At 44.4% G+C, this 16,655-nt stretch overlaps 2 protein-coding genes across 2 annotated transcripts; both read left to right on the forward strand.

Annotated features, from left to right (window-relative positions):
* Window positions 1-125: 125 nt before the first annotated feature.
* HMPREF1541_06777 (uncharacterized protein) lies at window positions 126-1,907 on the forward strand (the record flags this gene model as incomplete). The annotated part of the gene is made up of 2 exons (XM_008721106.1): window positions 126-651; window positions 697-1,907. 2 exons carry the CDS (start codon window positions 126-128, stop codon window positions 1,905-1,907), a joined length of 1,737 nt encoding a protein of 578 aa, XP_008719328.1.
* A 400-nt stretch (window positions 1,908-2,307) lies between these two features.
* On the forward strand, window positions 2,308-5,619 carry HMPREF1541_06778 (copper-translocating P-type ATPase; the record flags this gene model as incomplete). The annotated part of the gene is made up of 3 exons (XM_008721107.1): window positions 2,308-2,590; window positions 2,635-2,700; window positions 2,747-5,619. The coding sequence occupies 3 exons, from the start codon at window positions 2,308-2,310 to the stop codon at window positions 5,617-5,619; spliced, it is 3,222 nt and encodes a 1,073-aa protein (XP_008719329.1).
* Between the last annotated feature and the right edge of the window lie 11,036 nt (window positions 5,620-16,655).

Below are 16,655 nucleotides of genomic sequence, written 5' to 3' on the forward strand. Positions count from 1 at the left end.
ATGTACACAAGTCACCGCTCCCTATATGAGTTGGAGAGCCGCACGTCTTTTACTTGTGCTTAGTTGATATATCCAGCTTAAAGATGGCCAACGCAGTCGATATTAGCGAGTCTGATCGGCTTGCCATGGAGATGCGTTTCCGAAATGGCGATATACAAAGTGCTCGACCTCCCAGCTGGTGGAAGGATGTTGTCGTTTACCAAATTTGGCCTGCCTCATTCAAAGATTCGAATGGGGACGGACTGGGAGATCTGCGTGGTATCATTTCAAAGTTGGATTACCTGAAGGACCTTGGCGTTGATGTTATCTGGCTATCGCCCATGTATGATTCACCACAAGATGACATGGGCTACGATATTTCCGACTACAACAAGATCTATCCACCTTATGGAACAATGGATGATATGGATGAACTGATCGCCGGCGTTCACAACCGTGGAATGAGAATCGTCCTGGATCTGGTGGTGAATCATACGAGCAGTGAGCATTGGTGGTTCCAGGAAAGCAAGAAGAGTAGAAAGGGCAAGTACGCAGACTTTTACATGTGGAGGGATGCAAAGATCGGTAAGGACGGCACGAGAGAGCCTCCAAACAACTGGGGCAGCGTTTTTGGTGGGAGTGCCTGGGAGTGGGGTGAAGAAAGAGAGCAATGTGAGTGCTGTGCACAGGTCTGACATGTCATACTGACCGTAGAAGATTATTTGCACATTTTCGCCACACGACAGCCTGACTTGAATTGGGAATCTGCTGAAGTACGCAAGGAAATCCACGAGAGTGCGTTAAGGTTCTGGTTCAAGAAGGGAGTCGACGGCTTCCGGGTTGACACCTGCAACATCTACAGCAAAGATCCGGAGTTGAAGGACGGCGAGGTAACGCCACGTTCGGCACCCTTCGGCGACCCTCAAGAAGGCATGGTTAACGGGCCAATGATCCATCCAATCTGGCAAGAAATCAGACAAAAGGTGTTGAACGATTTCGGCGATCCACTTATGGTGGGAGAGTTGTCGCTATGCACCTTTGAAGAGACGATGAAGTACATTGGACGGGAGCCGCGTGAACTATCCATGGTTTTCGACTTTACCTATACCATGCTTGGCGGTATACATGAAAAGCCTCCTCATGAAGTTGGTTCCTATCCGCTACCGGAGGCTAAAAAAGCAATGAAGAAACCTCAGGAGTACGTCGTCCAGCCATTGGCTTGGGCGTCTGTCTTTAAGGAGAATCACGATCTACCGCGGAGTATTTCAAGGCACGGGACCAACAATCCCAAGTTTTGGGAGATGGCCGCGAAGTTGCTGGCAATGATGACTTCGACATTGTCAGGGACGTTGTTTCTCTACCAAGGAGAGGAGATTGGCATGACAAACATACCAGAGACGTGGAGCATCGATGATTGCAAGGATCTCTCGTCAATCAATTACTGGAATAAGATGGAAAAAGAGTATCCCAACGACAAAGAGATGATGCAAAAGGTTTGGAAGGGGATTGTCGAATGTAGCCGGGATAACGCCAGGACTCCAGTTCAGTGGTCTGGTGAAGAAAATGCTGGGTTCACCACCGGGAAGCCTTGGATGAGGGTTAACGAAAACTACCAGACGGGTCTCAACGTGGCTGATCAGCAGAAAAGTCAGGACAGCGTTTGGTCATTCTGGAAAGAGTTGCTCCGACTTCGGAAGCAACACAAGGAGATTTTTATGGAAGGAAGTTATCATGTTCACGACTTGGAAAATAAGCAAACGTGGACCTTTGAGAAGCGAGGAAAGGAGGGGCGGAAAGCCTGGATTGTCTTAAACTTCTCGGAGAATGAGTCACCAGTCGAAACCAGAGGCAAGCTAGCCTTATCGAATGCGAGCAATCCAGGGGATCGTTTGCAGCCTTTCGAGGGCAGAATTTATTTCCAGGAGTAAATAGACGCGCAAGGAGAAGAGGGCTTCTCGACATCGAGTGTCACAGGCGAGACGGAGAAAGTCTTGGCAAAAGCTCTAGACCCCGCCAGAAGCCGCTCAGCTACGGCATCCAAGTTGTTGTTGCCTTGAACCTTCCTCTTCTTTTGCCTTCTTCCGAAGCTTGATTGTACACGTCTCAGGAGTTTGAGAGCCGTTCGGCTATCCCGGTCTGGATTATACTAGTCCGAGTATGAATCACTTATGAAACGTGAACTCACTGACCTCGGATGCGTTCCGTTCATTTGGGAAAGGTGCAACATCTCACGTCGGAGCACTTATCTATCATATCTGAACCCCGCCCTGGATGTTTTTTTCTTTTCTCCAAACTTCTGATACTTGACAGCTACAACTCATAGCCATGATGACCCCAAACAGCGCCGCCGGAGGCAACTGCTGCGACAATAACCACTCGACCTGTGCCACAGCGTCCAACACTGCTCATGTGGAGCCCCCAAGCGCAAGCAATTGCGTATCCGACTGTTGCAAGGATGATAACTATGAGCGCGAGCTGCAACCCCCGGCGGAAGAAAAGGGTGGCTGCACCGACGGTTGCTGTGGAGACGAAGTCAGCGATGATGGCAGCACTTGTGCAAGTGAGCTGAACGAAAAGGATGGCTGCTGTGAAGATGGAGAACGATGCGATGGTGAGTCCTTCTCTACGGGTTGCAGCAAAGCTGAGTCTCTCCAGAACAATGCATCAAAACCGCAGCCGCAGTCGAGTGCCAAATTGCATGCAAGGAAGAACTCGAGAAAGGTTTGATCACTTCCAAACACCGAGCTCAGCGCTAAGCAGTCTACAGGAGAGGAGTGTGGTACAGAGACAAACACCGATGCAGGCACCCTAACCTCCGATCAATTTGAACGTCATCATCCTCACGCCCACGAAGGTGGACATCACCCTGATGAAGCTTGCACTTCTCATCTTCAAGCTGCGTTTGACAAATATGCCGCCTACCTGGAACAAGCTCGTTGCATCTGTCGAAGTGTTCTCGGTGGCCAGTTGGATCAATGTTGTGGTTCAACTAAGCCTCTGCTTCCTCCAGAATCCTGGAAAGCGACATCGACCGCCACAAGTAGCAAAGCTCGTGGTTCTCTCAAGCACCGTGCCCAAGCCAAGAAGATGGCCAAGCACGGCCATCACGACCATGGCCACGATCATCATGACCATCACGATCACGGCCATGACCACGGTCCTGCAGTCGCTACCGGCTGTTGCGGAGATGATGAGAAGATCAAGGATCTCACTATGGTCAAGAGTCAAGAGTTGGGTGGTCACACGGAGAGAGACCTAGAGCGGGATGGCTCAGCTGCGCACGTGCTGCTGAATGTGGTCGGCATGGATTGCTCCGGCTGCGCAAACAATGTCGCAAGAGCTTTGCGAAACATCCCGAGCGCTCGAAATATACAGGTCGTTTTCGTGACTGGCATCGCTGAGCTTGATGTTGATCTCGGCATGATCTCGGTTGAAGCTATCGTCAGTCAGGTCGAGAAGGCAACACGCTACAAGATCATGCCCTTCTCCGCAGATACGCAAACATTGGATGTCACCATGGACAAGGCAACCGCCCGCAGTTTCGAGGGGAATCTTCCCCATGGGGTCGAGAGCTGTGAGAAGAACGGGAAAACAAAATATGCTGTGACTTACGATCCTTGCATGATCGGTGCGAGACAAGTCCTTCGTGCAAGTGGAGGGGAGCTCGCTCCATTGGAAGACGACTCGAAACTTGCGACTGGAAAGAAGATAATGATCGAGAAGAGCTGCAAAGCGATCCTAGCTTTGATATTGTCCCTTCCAGTCATCAGCTTGGAGTGGGGAAATCCTCCCGTCTCCCAGGATGTCAAGCGATGGGTGCCATTTGCTCTGGCCACAGTCGTTCAAGTGATCGCCATTCCCGAGTTCTACACACCCGCCATGTCCGCCTTGTGGTACAACCATGTGGTTGAGATGGATATGTTGGTGGTCATCAGCATCACAGCAGCTTACCTCTATTCTGTTGTTGCCCTTGGATTCGACATTAGCGGACATGAGCTCGAGGTCGACGCTTTCTTCGAAACCAGCTCACTGCTTATCGCCCTTGTCTTAATCGGACGCGCCGTTGCATCGTGGGCTCGCAAGAGAGCCGTCGACACGGTATCGATGAAGTCACTGCAAGCAACAACAGCCATGCTCGGAGACGGCTCCCAAGTCGATGCTCGGCTTCTGCATGTCGGTGATGTAATCAAGGTCATGGCACATTCGAAGGTCGTCACCGACGCTATCGTCACTGAAGGCAAGAGCGAGGTTGACGAGTCCATGTTGACCGGTGAGAGTCTTCCTGTTCTCAAGACTGTCGGTAGTTCTATCATTGCTGGCACCTTGAATGGAACTGGTTCGATCACAGCAAAGGTTTCTCGACTTCCGGGAAAGAACACGATCAACGATATTGAGAATTTGGTCGCGCAAGCTCAGAACGCTAAACCGAAGATTCAAGACTTGGCAGACCGGATCGCGAGCTGGTTCGTCTACGTCGTCGTGGTTGTTGCTTGCCTTGTGGTTGTCATCTGGGCTGTTGTGGCTCGTCAGGTTCGTCAGGAGTCACCTGGTGGCGCTGCTGGTACGGCTCTCAGCCATGCCATTGCTGTTCTTGCCATCTCTTGTCCTTGTGCACTCGGCCTCGCTGTTCCTATGGTTCTGGTCATTGCTGGAGGTCGAGCAGCTCATGCCGGTATCATCATCAAGTCCTCCGACGTTACCGAGCGTGGGCATAAGGTCACTGATGTTGTGTTCGACAAGACTGGTACCCTTACTCAAGGCGATTTGGAAGTTGTGGAGGAAGTGGTTTTGAAACCTTTCGACGTTTCTCTTGTCAAAGCTATGGTCACCAACAATCAGCATCCGGTCTCCCAAGCGGTTGCATTGGCACTGGAGAAGCGGTCTACCACGGAGGTAGTCGTCGAGAATCTCAAATCTGTTCCTGGCGCCGGGATCGAGGGCGTTTGGCAGGGACGGACGGTGCGTGTTGGTAACCCAACGTGGCTCGGTGTCAAGCAGGCTTCGGAAGTCGTCACTGCCTCCGCCAAAGGGCTCACATTGCTTTGCGCTTCTGTGGACGGTGATCTTGTGGGCATATATGGTCTGAAGAGCACACTACGTCCAGAGGCAAGTCGTGTTATTGAAGAGCTTCAGCGTCGCCAGATCACGCTTCACATCGTCAGTGGTGATGGGCAGAAAGTGGTTGAGGAGGTTGCCAACAGCCTCAAAATCCCTTTGTCGTGCATCGCGGCCGAAAAGACGCCTGCACAGAAGCAAGACTATGTGCGTACGCTGATGGATCAGGGCAAGATCACCTTGTTCTGCGGTGATGGCACGAATGATGCCATTGCGGTTGCCCAAGCGAATGTCGGGGTGCAGATTGAGTCTTCCTCGGACCTGACCCGCGCCACGGCCGATGTCATTCTGCTCGGCAACCTCGAGGGTGTCGTGCAGCTTCTCGATGTCTCGAAGGCTGCTTATCGCCGCATCGTCTTCAACTTCGTCTGGTCTGCCGTCTATAACGTCTTTGCGATTCTGCTCGCTTCCGGCGCAGCTGTCAGGTTCACCATTCCTCCTCAGTTTGCAGGCTTGGGCGAGATTGTGAGCGTGGCTCCAGTTATCTTCGCTGCTTTGACCATGCCAAAGATTGCGAAGGCGTAGAGGTCGGCGCTTTGTGAGTTTGACGCTCGTCCACTCGTTTAGGTAGATAAGTACTGGAACAATACTGAAGGTTGCCGTGGCGCTCCTAGTGTTGTAAAGTTATACGAGCCAGCGCCCCGATTCTCAGCAGACTCGGGAGGTGTCTGTGGTCTGCTGTGAGTTCGGGAAGTGCTCTCATTAATTCAAGCAATTCCTGGTCCGCCAGCTGTTTTATGATGCCGATTCATGTGTCTTTCTTCAAATCCGTAGATGCCACAAGGCGCCGGAGTGAGCTCAGGATACCTAGTAAATTTTCGAGATTTGGACAGTTGTCGCAGGGGTATGGTATGATCTTCTTCATCAAGGACTAGAACGATTTCGTACTTTTACTATTAGCACGTGTGGTCTCACCAAAGACGCATAGGTCCCAAAATGCGGGGGCGCATCGGGCACTCATCCTCTGGACAAAGCTGGGGTCCCTATATTGCCAAACGACTTTGTGGTATTCGCTTCTCTGACGTTACTAGGTACTACGTATTCTGCAATGATCTTTCAGCCTTATACTAGGTATTGTCTACCAGTTCTGTCTTGACATCTCTGCGCGCGGCTGACGAATTTCGATGGCCGTTACGCGTCCCGAGGTCAGCACCTTGGCCTCGCAGCCTTGTCAACAGACTTTGTGACTTCGTTTGTGTCTCGAGACCACGTACTGTTTGCACGCACACGCACTCACCAGCCACAAGCAGCGTTAAGGTATTCCAAGCTTACACTGGAAACCTAACCTCTCTCTAGAGTTAGTACCTACCGGCCCCAGGCACCCGTCAACCCTCGAGGTACCTACTTGCTCTCCCTAGGACACTCACTTATCTACTGGGAAGAGTGCTTATTACCCGTAGGTAAAACTCTCTAGGATGAACACTACCTAATTCTAGAGCATTACTCCCCCTCCTCCTTCACTGTTTTCTCATCGTCATCTTATCGTGCGTCGGCAGCGAAAATTTCAGTTGCATCTTCAACAGCTCGGGTCTCTGAGCAACTAATCATCCCTAGTAGGAAGGTACCTACCTAGCTTGTCGCAATCTGCAGCTACCTACCTAACCACCATGAACAGCTCCTCGATTCTTTACGCTCGCTCTCCTCCAAATCAGTCTCGTTCGTTCCCTCACAATAGCTCGCCGCTGGCACTTACCAGGTCATACATAGCCCGGGTATCAGGTATATAAGCTCATGATCTGTATGATTAGCTGCCTCCTGCTTGCTCCGTTCGTCATAGCATCTCAATGCAGTTGACATGTAGCCACCTCCGACAGCCTGTCTTCTCCTACGGCTGCGATATTTCGTCATAAGGTACGTTTCAGACAGCGAGAATAGTCGTTCTTCCACACCTTCTCCCCCCAGGGCTCATCGCCGCTGGCTTTCTGAGCATCTGTCTCTCTCTGTCAAGGTATACATTTTATCGCTACCGACCTTCATTTTGAAACTCATCTTCTAGACTTAGCCCGTATTTATCTACACTCTCGTCGCCAAATTCAGCTCCCCGACCCCCAGCACCTCATCATGCTAAGTTATTGTAACTACTTGCTCTTTATTGCATTTCATCGGCGATGCAGGCACGTCTTTATTCTGCCTTGCCTGTGTCCTACAACTCGACATACCTTAAGGTGTTGCACCATTATTTCTTTATATACCTGTTACGACCCAGGCCACAGCGCGACCTGCAGGCCACCGGTGACGCCCGGCCCGAAGACATAGGGGAAGGTTAGCCGACCCCAAGGGAAGGTGTACGTCACGTGACCCAGGCGCTGGGCCCGATGGGTGTGATGGGTCTGCTGGGGCCCCGGCAGGCACAGCAGACACAGCAGGACCCAGCATTACATATCTTTCCAGGACTATATAGAGGGACGACCTGTCCCGACACTAGGTAGGACTCTTGTAGTCAACTTTGTATATTGATTCGCTCTATACACTAGTAGTATAACTGCTACTATCAGTTCCTACATTTACTTTAGCCTAGCCTTGACCCTAATACTATTCCCCCTAGCTGCTAAACCCAGTTTGGACCTGACGTTCGGAGCGGTTTATAACACTTTAACTACCCTGTAACGGATAGTATCAATTATGTCTAGCGTTCGATCCCCATCCCTATCCGGATCTGTCTTGGGAAAGAGAGGTAGTACTACTAAGGCTACCTCTAGCCTTAGTACCCTGGTCCAGTTGGAAGGAGATAGAAAGCTCAAGGCCAGGGTGGAACCCTTCACCAGGTAGCGCTCCTAGCTCCAAGCTTACTTGATCTAACTCTGTATGGCCTTTAACCTTAACTAAGGATAGTTTACCAGCAACCGACTGAAGGTTATCTATACCGCAGCTTATCTTAAAGGAGCAGCTTTTACCTGGTTTGAACCCTTTCTCAGCGATCACTATAAGAATGCGAACGGGGCTAAAGAAAAGACCAAGAGGCTTATTAACTCTTTTAAGGAATTTAAGAGAGAAATGAAGGTGATCTTTAGTACAGCTAATGAAGAAAGAACTGCTGCCAGAGAGATACATCAGCTTAGACAAACCGGATCTGTATCTGCCTACTATTCTATATTCTAGTAAGTGGCCTCACACCTAAACTGGGATGAAGATGAAGCCTTACAGGACATGTTCTACTAGGGATTGAAGATAGAGGTTAAAGCTAAAATAGCTATGCTACTACCCACAACTTTGATTGAAGTGATAGATAAGGCTATTAAGGTAGACAACTGACTCTACAAGCTCAGGATAGAACAGTAATATCCTAGAAAGGTTCTATTCAGCAGATATAGGGGAAGAAAGAATTGTACTTACAATTGAGGGGACCCAATGGATCTTTCCATGATATAAGCTAGACAATCCTCACAACCTAGAGGCCACAATAACAGGAGGATCTTGGGCAGAGACAAACGGGAGAAATATAGACAAGACAACCTGTGCTTTAGTTATGGAAAATCCGGATATCAGGTGAAAGACTGTGGGACCCCGACCTAACGACTGTATATAATAAGCAAACAAACAGCTGGTACACCAGGAAAAAAGGCTGACACTGGTGTGAGCACTGAAAAAAAAAAAGCGGGCAACCTCTCTGAATCAGAAGAGGTACAAGCACAGGAGGGATTGAAACAACCATTAGTAGGGACTAAGGCCTACTGGGAATAGTACAAGAAGGAGTTTATATGGGCGCATGTATCCTCTAAAGACAAGAGCTTTATTAAGATCCTGAGAGAGGGAGAGGCCTCTTACACACAACCTTTAGAAGAGGAGAAGGCTAAGCCAGAAGAAGAAGCGGATATACCTGAGAAACTCAGCTGTTTCCAGAAGAAAGCCATTTAACTAGCGGAGAAATATGACCGCCACACTAGAAAATCATAGATAACCTGTTAGTATGACTGATACTTAGCTCATAGGAGCGAGAAGGAAGGGTCAAGGTGGTACCCTAGGGGAACCAAGAATAAATATTAATACCAAGACCCGGCCGACTGGGTAAGAGACCTCTAATAGGAAGAGTCTGAAGAAAGTGCGCAGGATCTATATAATGTGTATATAGAGGATAAGGAAACTACACACAATCTTTCTATAATGAGCAAGAAGGTGCCTAAAGGAAAACAACCTAGCGAGAGGGATTCTCCCTTAGTGATCCTTAATACAGGACCTTTCTATATCACAATAGCTACTAAATAGTGGGGGTTAACTATAGGACAAAATAGGGAGAAATACCCTACCTATTTTCTAACGGGAGGAAGAATAGAGATACAATAACCCATGGTGATAAGGGTGTGCCCTGACTATAAATGTCCTAAATATCCGACTATTTACACACACAATGTGATAGGGCAAACAATATACTCCCTAGAGGAATAAGGGTTAATGAGCCTATACATGATGGCTAAACAATAACCAACTATATCACTATACTTCCAAAATAAAACAACAAGTGAGGAAGAATTGAGTGACAAATTGGATTGGGAAGACTGGACATATAATAGCAAGCTCCCTGAAGCCCTAAATAAAGACCAAGCCTCTAAAGCCAAACCATGGATAGTCACTCATGTTATACCAGGATTAGTTAGGCTTGTTACTAATTGATGGGAAAAGAAAAGGTGTACAGGAGATTATTTAATTGATACCTAGCATATGTATATTACATACACATTAAAAGCAAGCCTAAAGAGGGATGTTAGGGTATTTCACTTGAAAATGTGTAAGGACAAACAGTGTGAAAACAAGGATAACCTGTATGTACATATTAAGCATAGGGAAGATAGAGCGTCTGAGAAGATAAATATACCCGCATTCTAGAAGGAACATTTTGAAAAGCTATAGCTTGGATTAGAGTAACCAAGTAAGGAGGTCAAGGTGAAAGATAAAAGACCTGACAAGACAATATAGAGTAGGAAGTTCTTGTACGCTAATACAGATTGCAGGGACTTTATGGAGCTACACAAACATCACTGCACTATTAACCCTATAGTGCCTTACCTAGCTATCTCCTACTGCTAGGCAAGAGGGATACTCTAGGAAGGAGGGCTCTATAGAGATAAAGATTGCATGTTCTAAGAATACTAGCACATCTACCTACTAAAAAACAAGAGAAGGGAAGGCTATTGAGGCAAACCTCTCCTCTAAAAAAGCCTTAGCTTTGTACACTCGGTGGGAACACTAACTAACACTTGGTCCTAACTGGATATATCTAAAGAAACTACGCGAAAATAATGGTTAATAGTGGGGCTAATATCAACTATGTGGGTATGAGGACAGTATATTAGCTAAACACCTACTGGTACAACAAAGAATAACCCTACTAATTGGATATGGCTGATAGCAACTTGATAAAATGAGACTAAGGGTGGGTTAAAAGAGAACTACAGGATATTCAACTTCAAATTCAAGGACATAAAGAAAACATTGCGCTGAACATTGTCAACATAAAATATAACGTGATATTAGGAATGGAATGGCTAGCACAGTACAATCTAGTAATCAACTGGAAAAAGAGAACACTCGAATTTCTAAATTGCAGTTACAGACAACAAACAGAGACCTAATCAGTCTTAAAGGTTCCCTTCGCAAAGGTGATATGGGTATGACTAGTGGGAAGAGCTCTGGCAGGTATAGCTATATCAGAGATTCCTCCAGAATACAAAGATTTTAAGGATGTGTTTACAGAAAAAGTAGGGAGTGCTACCCTACTAGAACATTAACCATGGGATTATAAGATACCCCTGTTAGTGGAAAATCTGAAGTACTATGCCGGATTAATACCACTTTCTAAGAAGCAGGAGGACTTTTTAAAAGAATACTTAGATACTCACCTAGAGAAACAATTTATATGGAAATCTATATCACCTATAGCACACAGTGTGCTATTTGTACCTAAGAAAGATAGTAGCCTATAACTGTGTATTGACTTTAGGAAGCTTAACAATATCACCTAAAAGAACTGATATCCACTTCTGTGTATAGATAAACTGTAGGACAGACTTTTAGGCGCTAAGTAGTTTACGGCGATCGACATTAGGGACACCTATTATTAAATCAGGATGAAAGAGAGTGAAGAATAGAAAACGGTGTTTAAAATATGTGTTACGGATTACAACCGCAACCCAACCAAGGCCAGTAGCTGTAGGGGCGCTCAGCCCCAAGGGGAAGGTTACCTAGGGGAAGAACAGACCCTACAGAGAAGTGTACCTTAGGGACGGAGAACCGCTAAGGAGTCATGTGATCAGGCTCTGGTACTCTCCCTGCTCTGGATAGAGTAACAGAGTATACAGAGCAAGACAAGCTATACAGCACTATATAGAGGGACAACCTGTCCTGACACTAGGTAGGACTTTTGTAGTTAACTTTGTATATTGATTTGCTCTATACATTAGTAGTATAACTGCTACTATTAGTTCCTACATTTACTTTAGCCTAGCCTTGACCCTGATACTATTCACCTAGCTACTAAACCCAGTTTGGACCTGACATTCGGAGCGGTTCATAACACTTTGACTACCCTGCAACAGATAGTATCAATTATGTCTAGTGTTTGATCCCTATCCCTATCCAGATCTGTCTTGGGAAAGAGAGGTAGTACTACTAAGGCTGCTTCTAGCCTTAGTACCTTGGTCTAGTTGGAAGGAGATAGTAAGCTTAAGGCTAGGGTAGAACCCTTTACAGGGCAACACTCTTAACTTTAAGCTTATCTGATCCAGCTCTGTATGGCCTTTAACCTTAACCAAGGACAGTTTACTAGTAACTGACTGAAGGTTATCTATACCACAGCCTATCTTAAAGGAGCAGCTTTTGCCTGGTTCAAACCCTTTCTCAGTGACCACTATAAGAATGCGAACAGGGCTAAAGAAAAGACTAAGAGGCTTATTAACTCTTTTAAGGAGTTTGAAAGAGAAATAAAGGTGATCTTTAGTACGGCTAATAAAGAAAGAACTGCCGCTAGAGAGATATATTAGCTCAGGCAAACCAGATCTATATCTGCCTACTATTCTATATTCTAGCAAGTAGCCTCACACCTAGACTAGGATAAAGATGAAGCCTTACAGGATATATTCTACTAGGGATTGAAGATAGAGGTTAAAGCTAAAATGGCTGTACTGCTACCTATAACTCTGATTGAAGTGGTAGATAAGGCCATCAAGGTGGATAACTAACTCTATAAGCTCAGGATAGAATAACAATACCCCAGAAAAGTTCTATTTAGCGGATATAGGGGGAGGAAGGGTTGTACTTACAATTGAGGGGACCCAATGGATCTTTCCATGATACGAGCTGAACAGTCCTTATAACCTAGAGGCCGCGGTAATAGTAGGATCCTAGGTAGAGACAAACGGGAGAAACATAGACAAGATAACCTGTGCTTTAGTTGTAGAAAATCCAGACATCGGGCGAAAGACTGTGGGACCCTGACCTAACAACTGTATATAATAAACAAATGAACAGCTGGTATACCAGGAAAAAAGGCTGACACTGGTATAAGCACTACTAAAGAGGCGGGCAACCTCTCTGAATTAGAAGAGGTACAAGTATAGGAGGGATTAAGACAACCACTAGTAAGAACAAAGGCCTACTGGGAATGGTATAAGAAGGAGTTTATATAGGCGCATATATCCTCTGAAGATAAAAGCTTTATTGAGATCCTAAGAGAGGGAGAGGCCTCTCACACATAACCTCCAGAAAAGGAGAAGGCTAAGCTAGAAAAAGAAGCGGATACACCTGAGAGACTCAGCTGTTTCTAGAAGAAAGCTATTTAACTAGTGGAGAAATATAACCGCCACACTAGAAAATTATAGATAGCCTGTTAGTATGACTGATACTCGGCTTATAAGAGCGAGAAGGAAGGGTTAAGGTGATACCCTAGGGGAACTAAGAATAAATATTGATACTAAGACCTGGCCAAATAGGTAAGAGACCTCTAACAGGAAGAGTCTGAAGAAGGTGTGTAGGATCCCTATAACATGTATATAGAGGATAAGGAAACCACACACAATCTTTCTATGATGAGCTGAAAGGTGCCTAAAGGAAAGTAACCTGGTGAGAGGGACTCTCCCTTGGTGATCCTTAATACAGGACCTTTCTATATCACAGTAGCCACCAAACAGTAAGGATTGACTATAGGACAGGATAGGGAAAAATACCCTACCTATTTTCTAACAGGAGGAAGGATAGAGACATAACAACCTATAGTAATAAGGGTGTGCCCTAACTATAAGTGTCCTAAATATCTGACTATTTATATACACAATGTGATAGGACAGTTAATATACTCCCTAGAGGAATAAGGGTTAATAAGCCTATATATAATAGCTAAACAACAACTAACCATGTCACTATACTTCTAAGATGAAGAAACAACAAGTGAGGAAGAGTTGAGTGACAAATCGGATTGGGAAGACTAGACATATAATAGTAAGCTCCCTAAAGCCCTGAATAAAGACCAAGCCTCTGAAGCTAAACCATAGATAGTTACTCACATTATACCAGGATTAGTCAGGCTTATCACTAATTAATAGGAAAAGAAAAGGTGTACAGGAGATTGTTCAATCAAAACCTAGCACGCGTATATTATATATATATTAAAAGCAAGCCTAAAGAGAGACGTTAGGGTGTTTCACTTGAAAATATGTAAGGACAAACAGTGTGACAACAGGGATAACCTATATATACACATCAAACATAGGGAAGATAGAGTGTCTAAAGAAATAAACATACCTGTATCCTAGAAGGAGCATTTCAAGAAACTACAGCTTAGATTAGAGCAACCAAGTAAGGAGGTTAAGGTAAAAGACAAAAGACCTAATAAAACAATATAGAGCAGGAAGTTCTTATACACCAATACAGATTGTAGAGATTTTATAGAGCCACACGAATATTACTGCACTATTGATCCTATAGTACCTCACCTAGCTATCTCCTACTACTAGGTAAGAGGGATACTCTAGGAAGGAGGGCTCTATAGAGACAAAGATTACATGTTCTAAGAATACTAGCACATCTACCTACTAAAAAACAAGAGAAGGGGAGACTATTGAGGCAAACCTCTCCTCTAGTAAAGCCTCAGCTTTATACACTTAGTGGAAACACTAACCAACACTTGGTCCTAACTAGATATATCTAAGGAAACTACACGAGAATAATAGTTAACAGTGAGGCTAATGTTAACTATGTGGGTATAAGGGCAGTATATTAACTAAAAAACTACTGGTACAATAAAGAACAACCTTATTAATTAGACATGGCTAATAGTAACTTAATGAAACAAGATCAGGGATAGGTAAAAAGAGAGTTAAGGAATATCTAACTCTATATACAAGGATATAAAGAAAATATTACGCTAGACATTATCAACATAAAATACAATATGATATTAGGAATAGAATGGCTAGCACAGCACAATCCAGTAATCAACTGGAAAAAGAGAACACTCAAATTTCCAAATTGCAGTTACAGACAAACAGAGACCTGATCAGTCTTAAAGGTTCCCTTTATAAAGGCGATATAGGTACAACTGGTAAGAAGAGCTCTGACAGGTATAGCTGTGTCAGAGATTCCTCCAGAATACAAAGATTTTAAAGATATGTTCACAGAAAAAGTAGGGAGTGCTACCCTACTAGAACATTAACTGTGAGATTATAAGATACCCCTGTTAGTGGAAAATCCGAAGTACTATACTAGATTAATATCACTTTTAAAGAAGCAGGAGGACTTCTTAAAAGAATACCTGGATACTCACCTAGAGAAACAGTTTATATAGAAATCCACATTACCAATAGTATATAGCGTGCTATTTACACTAAAGAAAGACAGTAGCCTACAACTGTGTATTAACTTTAGGAAGCTTAACAATATCACCCGGAAGAACCGATATCCACTTCTGTGTATAGATAAACTGCAGGACAGACTTCTAGGCGCTAAGTGGTTTACGGCAATTAATATTAGGGACACCTATTATTGAATCAGAATAAAAAAGGGTGAAGAATAGAAGACAGTATTTAAAACACGGTGGGGACTCTATAAGTACTAGGTCATACTATTCAGATTAACTAACGCACCCGCCTCTTTCTAAGAGCTAATTAACAACACCTTATAGGAATACCTAGACATTTTTGTCCTGGCCTACTTAGACAATATCTTGATATTCTCTCAAACTTATAATAAACATATAGAGCAAGTTTAAAAGGTGCTCAAGAAACTACAACAGAAACACCTCCCGGTGAAACTCAGTAAATGCGAATTTTATAAGCATAAAATAGCTTTCCTTAGCTACCTTGTCTCAGAGAAAGGATTAGCTCTAGATCCTGTGAAAATACAATCTATTGAGGAATGGCCTAGGCCACAGAATATTAAGGAAGTACAGTTATTTGTGGGACTTGCTAACTACTACCGCAAGTTTATCTTAGGGTATTCTCATACAACAACCCCCTTAACAAACCTCACAAAGAAAGATCAACACTTTAACTGGACAGAAGAATATAAGCAAGCCTTCAAGGCTATTAAGGAGAAAATAACTAAAGCTCTAATACTCGCTATCTTTAACCTAGAGAAGGAAGCCATACTTAAAACAGATACCTCAGACTACACAGTTGGCACATGCCTTACCTAAAAAGGGGAGGATAGAAAGATCAGGCTAGTAGCCTATTAGTCTAGAAAGATAACCGGACCTGAGTTAAACTATAATATCCACAACAAGGAACTGTTAGCAATAGTGGAAGCTTTGAAAGAATAAAGAGTATACCTAGAAGGGACTAGTTAACCCATTCAGATCTTCACTAACTATAAAAATCTTCTATATTGGACTATAACAAAGGAACTCAACTGGAGGCAAGTCAGGTGGGTGGAAACACTTGCAGTATACAACTTTAAAATCACACATATTAAAGGAACAGAGAACAGATGTGCCAATACCTTAAGTAGATAACCTAACTATGCGGAAGGAACTAGACCTGCGCTAGCCTTAATACTAAGGCAAGAAGGAGATAGCCTAGTATACAGAAAACCTCAAACATTAGCAACTATAGAAATATAACTAAATAAATAACAACACCAGGAGGTTATACACAATAGGTATAATATCAAAACAGCAGGGCACCCAGGTGTTAACAAAACAATTAAACTTATAACTCAAGACTTTACCTGGTCCAGCCTAAGGAAGGATATAGAAACCTATGTCAAGAACTGCGACTTGTGTGTACAAACTAAACACAGTTAATATAAACCCTATAGGTTACTACAATCCCTAGAACTACTAGATAATATATGGACTTTAATCGCAATAGACTTTATTACAGATCTACTAAAATCCGCATATCCCCTTACAGGAGTGGAATACAACAGCATCCTGGTGATAGTTAAAAGACTGACAAAGTGAGTATACTTTATACCATTCTTAAAAACAGCGACAGCAACAGACTTTGCTCATGTTTTTATAGAAACAGTCTTCACACAGCACAGAATGCTAAAGGAAATTATATCAGATAGAGACAAACTCTTCACATCGCAATTTTGGCAATTGTTAACAGACTAGTTAGGAACAAAATATAAGC

The sequence above is a fragment of the Cyphellophora europaea genome, assembly GCF_000365145.1.
Source record: "Cyphellophora europaea CBS 101466 unplaced genomic scaffold supercont1.6, whole genome shotgun sequence".
Classification (NCBI taxonomy): Eukaryota; Fungi; Ascomycota; class Eurotiomycetes; order Chaetothyriales; family Cyphellophoraceae; genus Cyphellophora; species Cyphellophora europaea.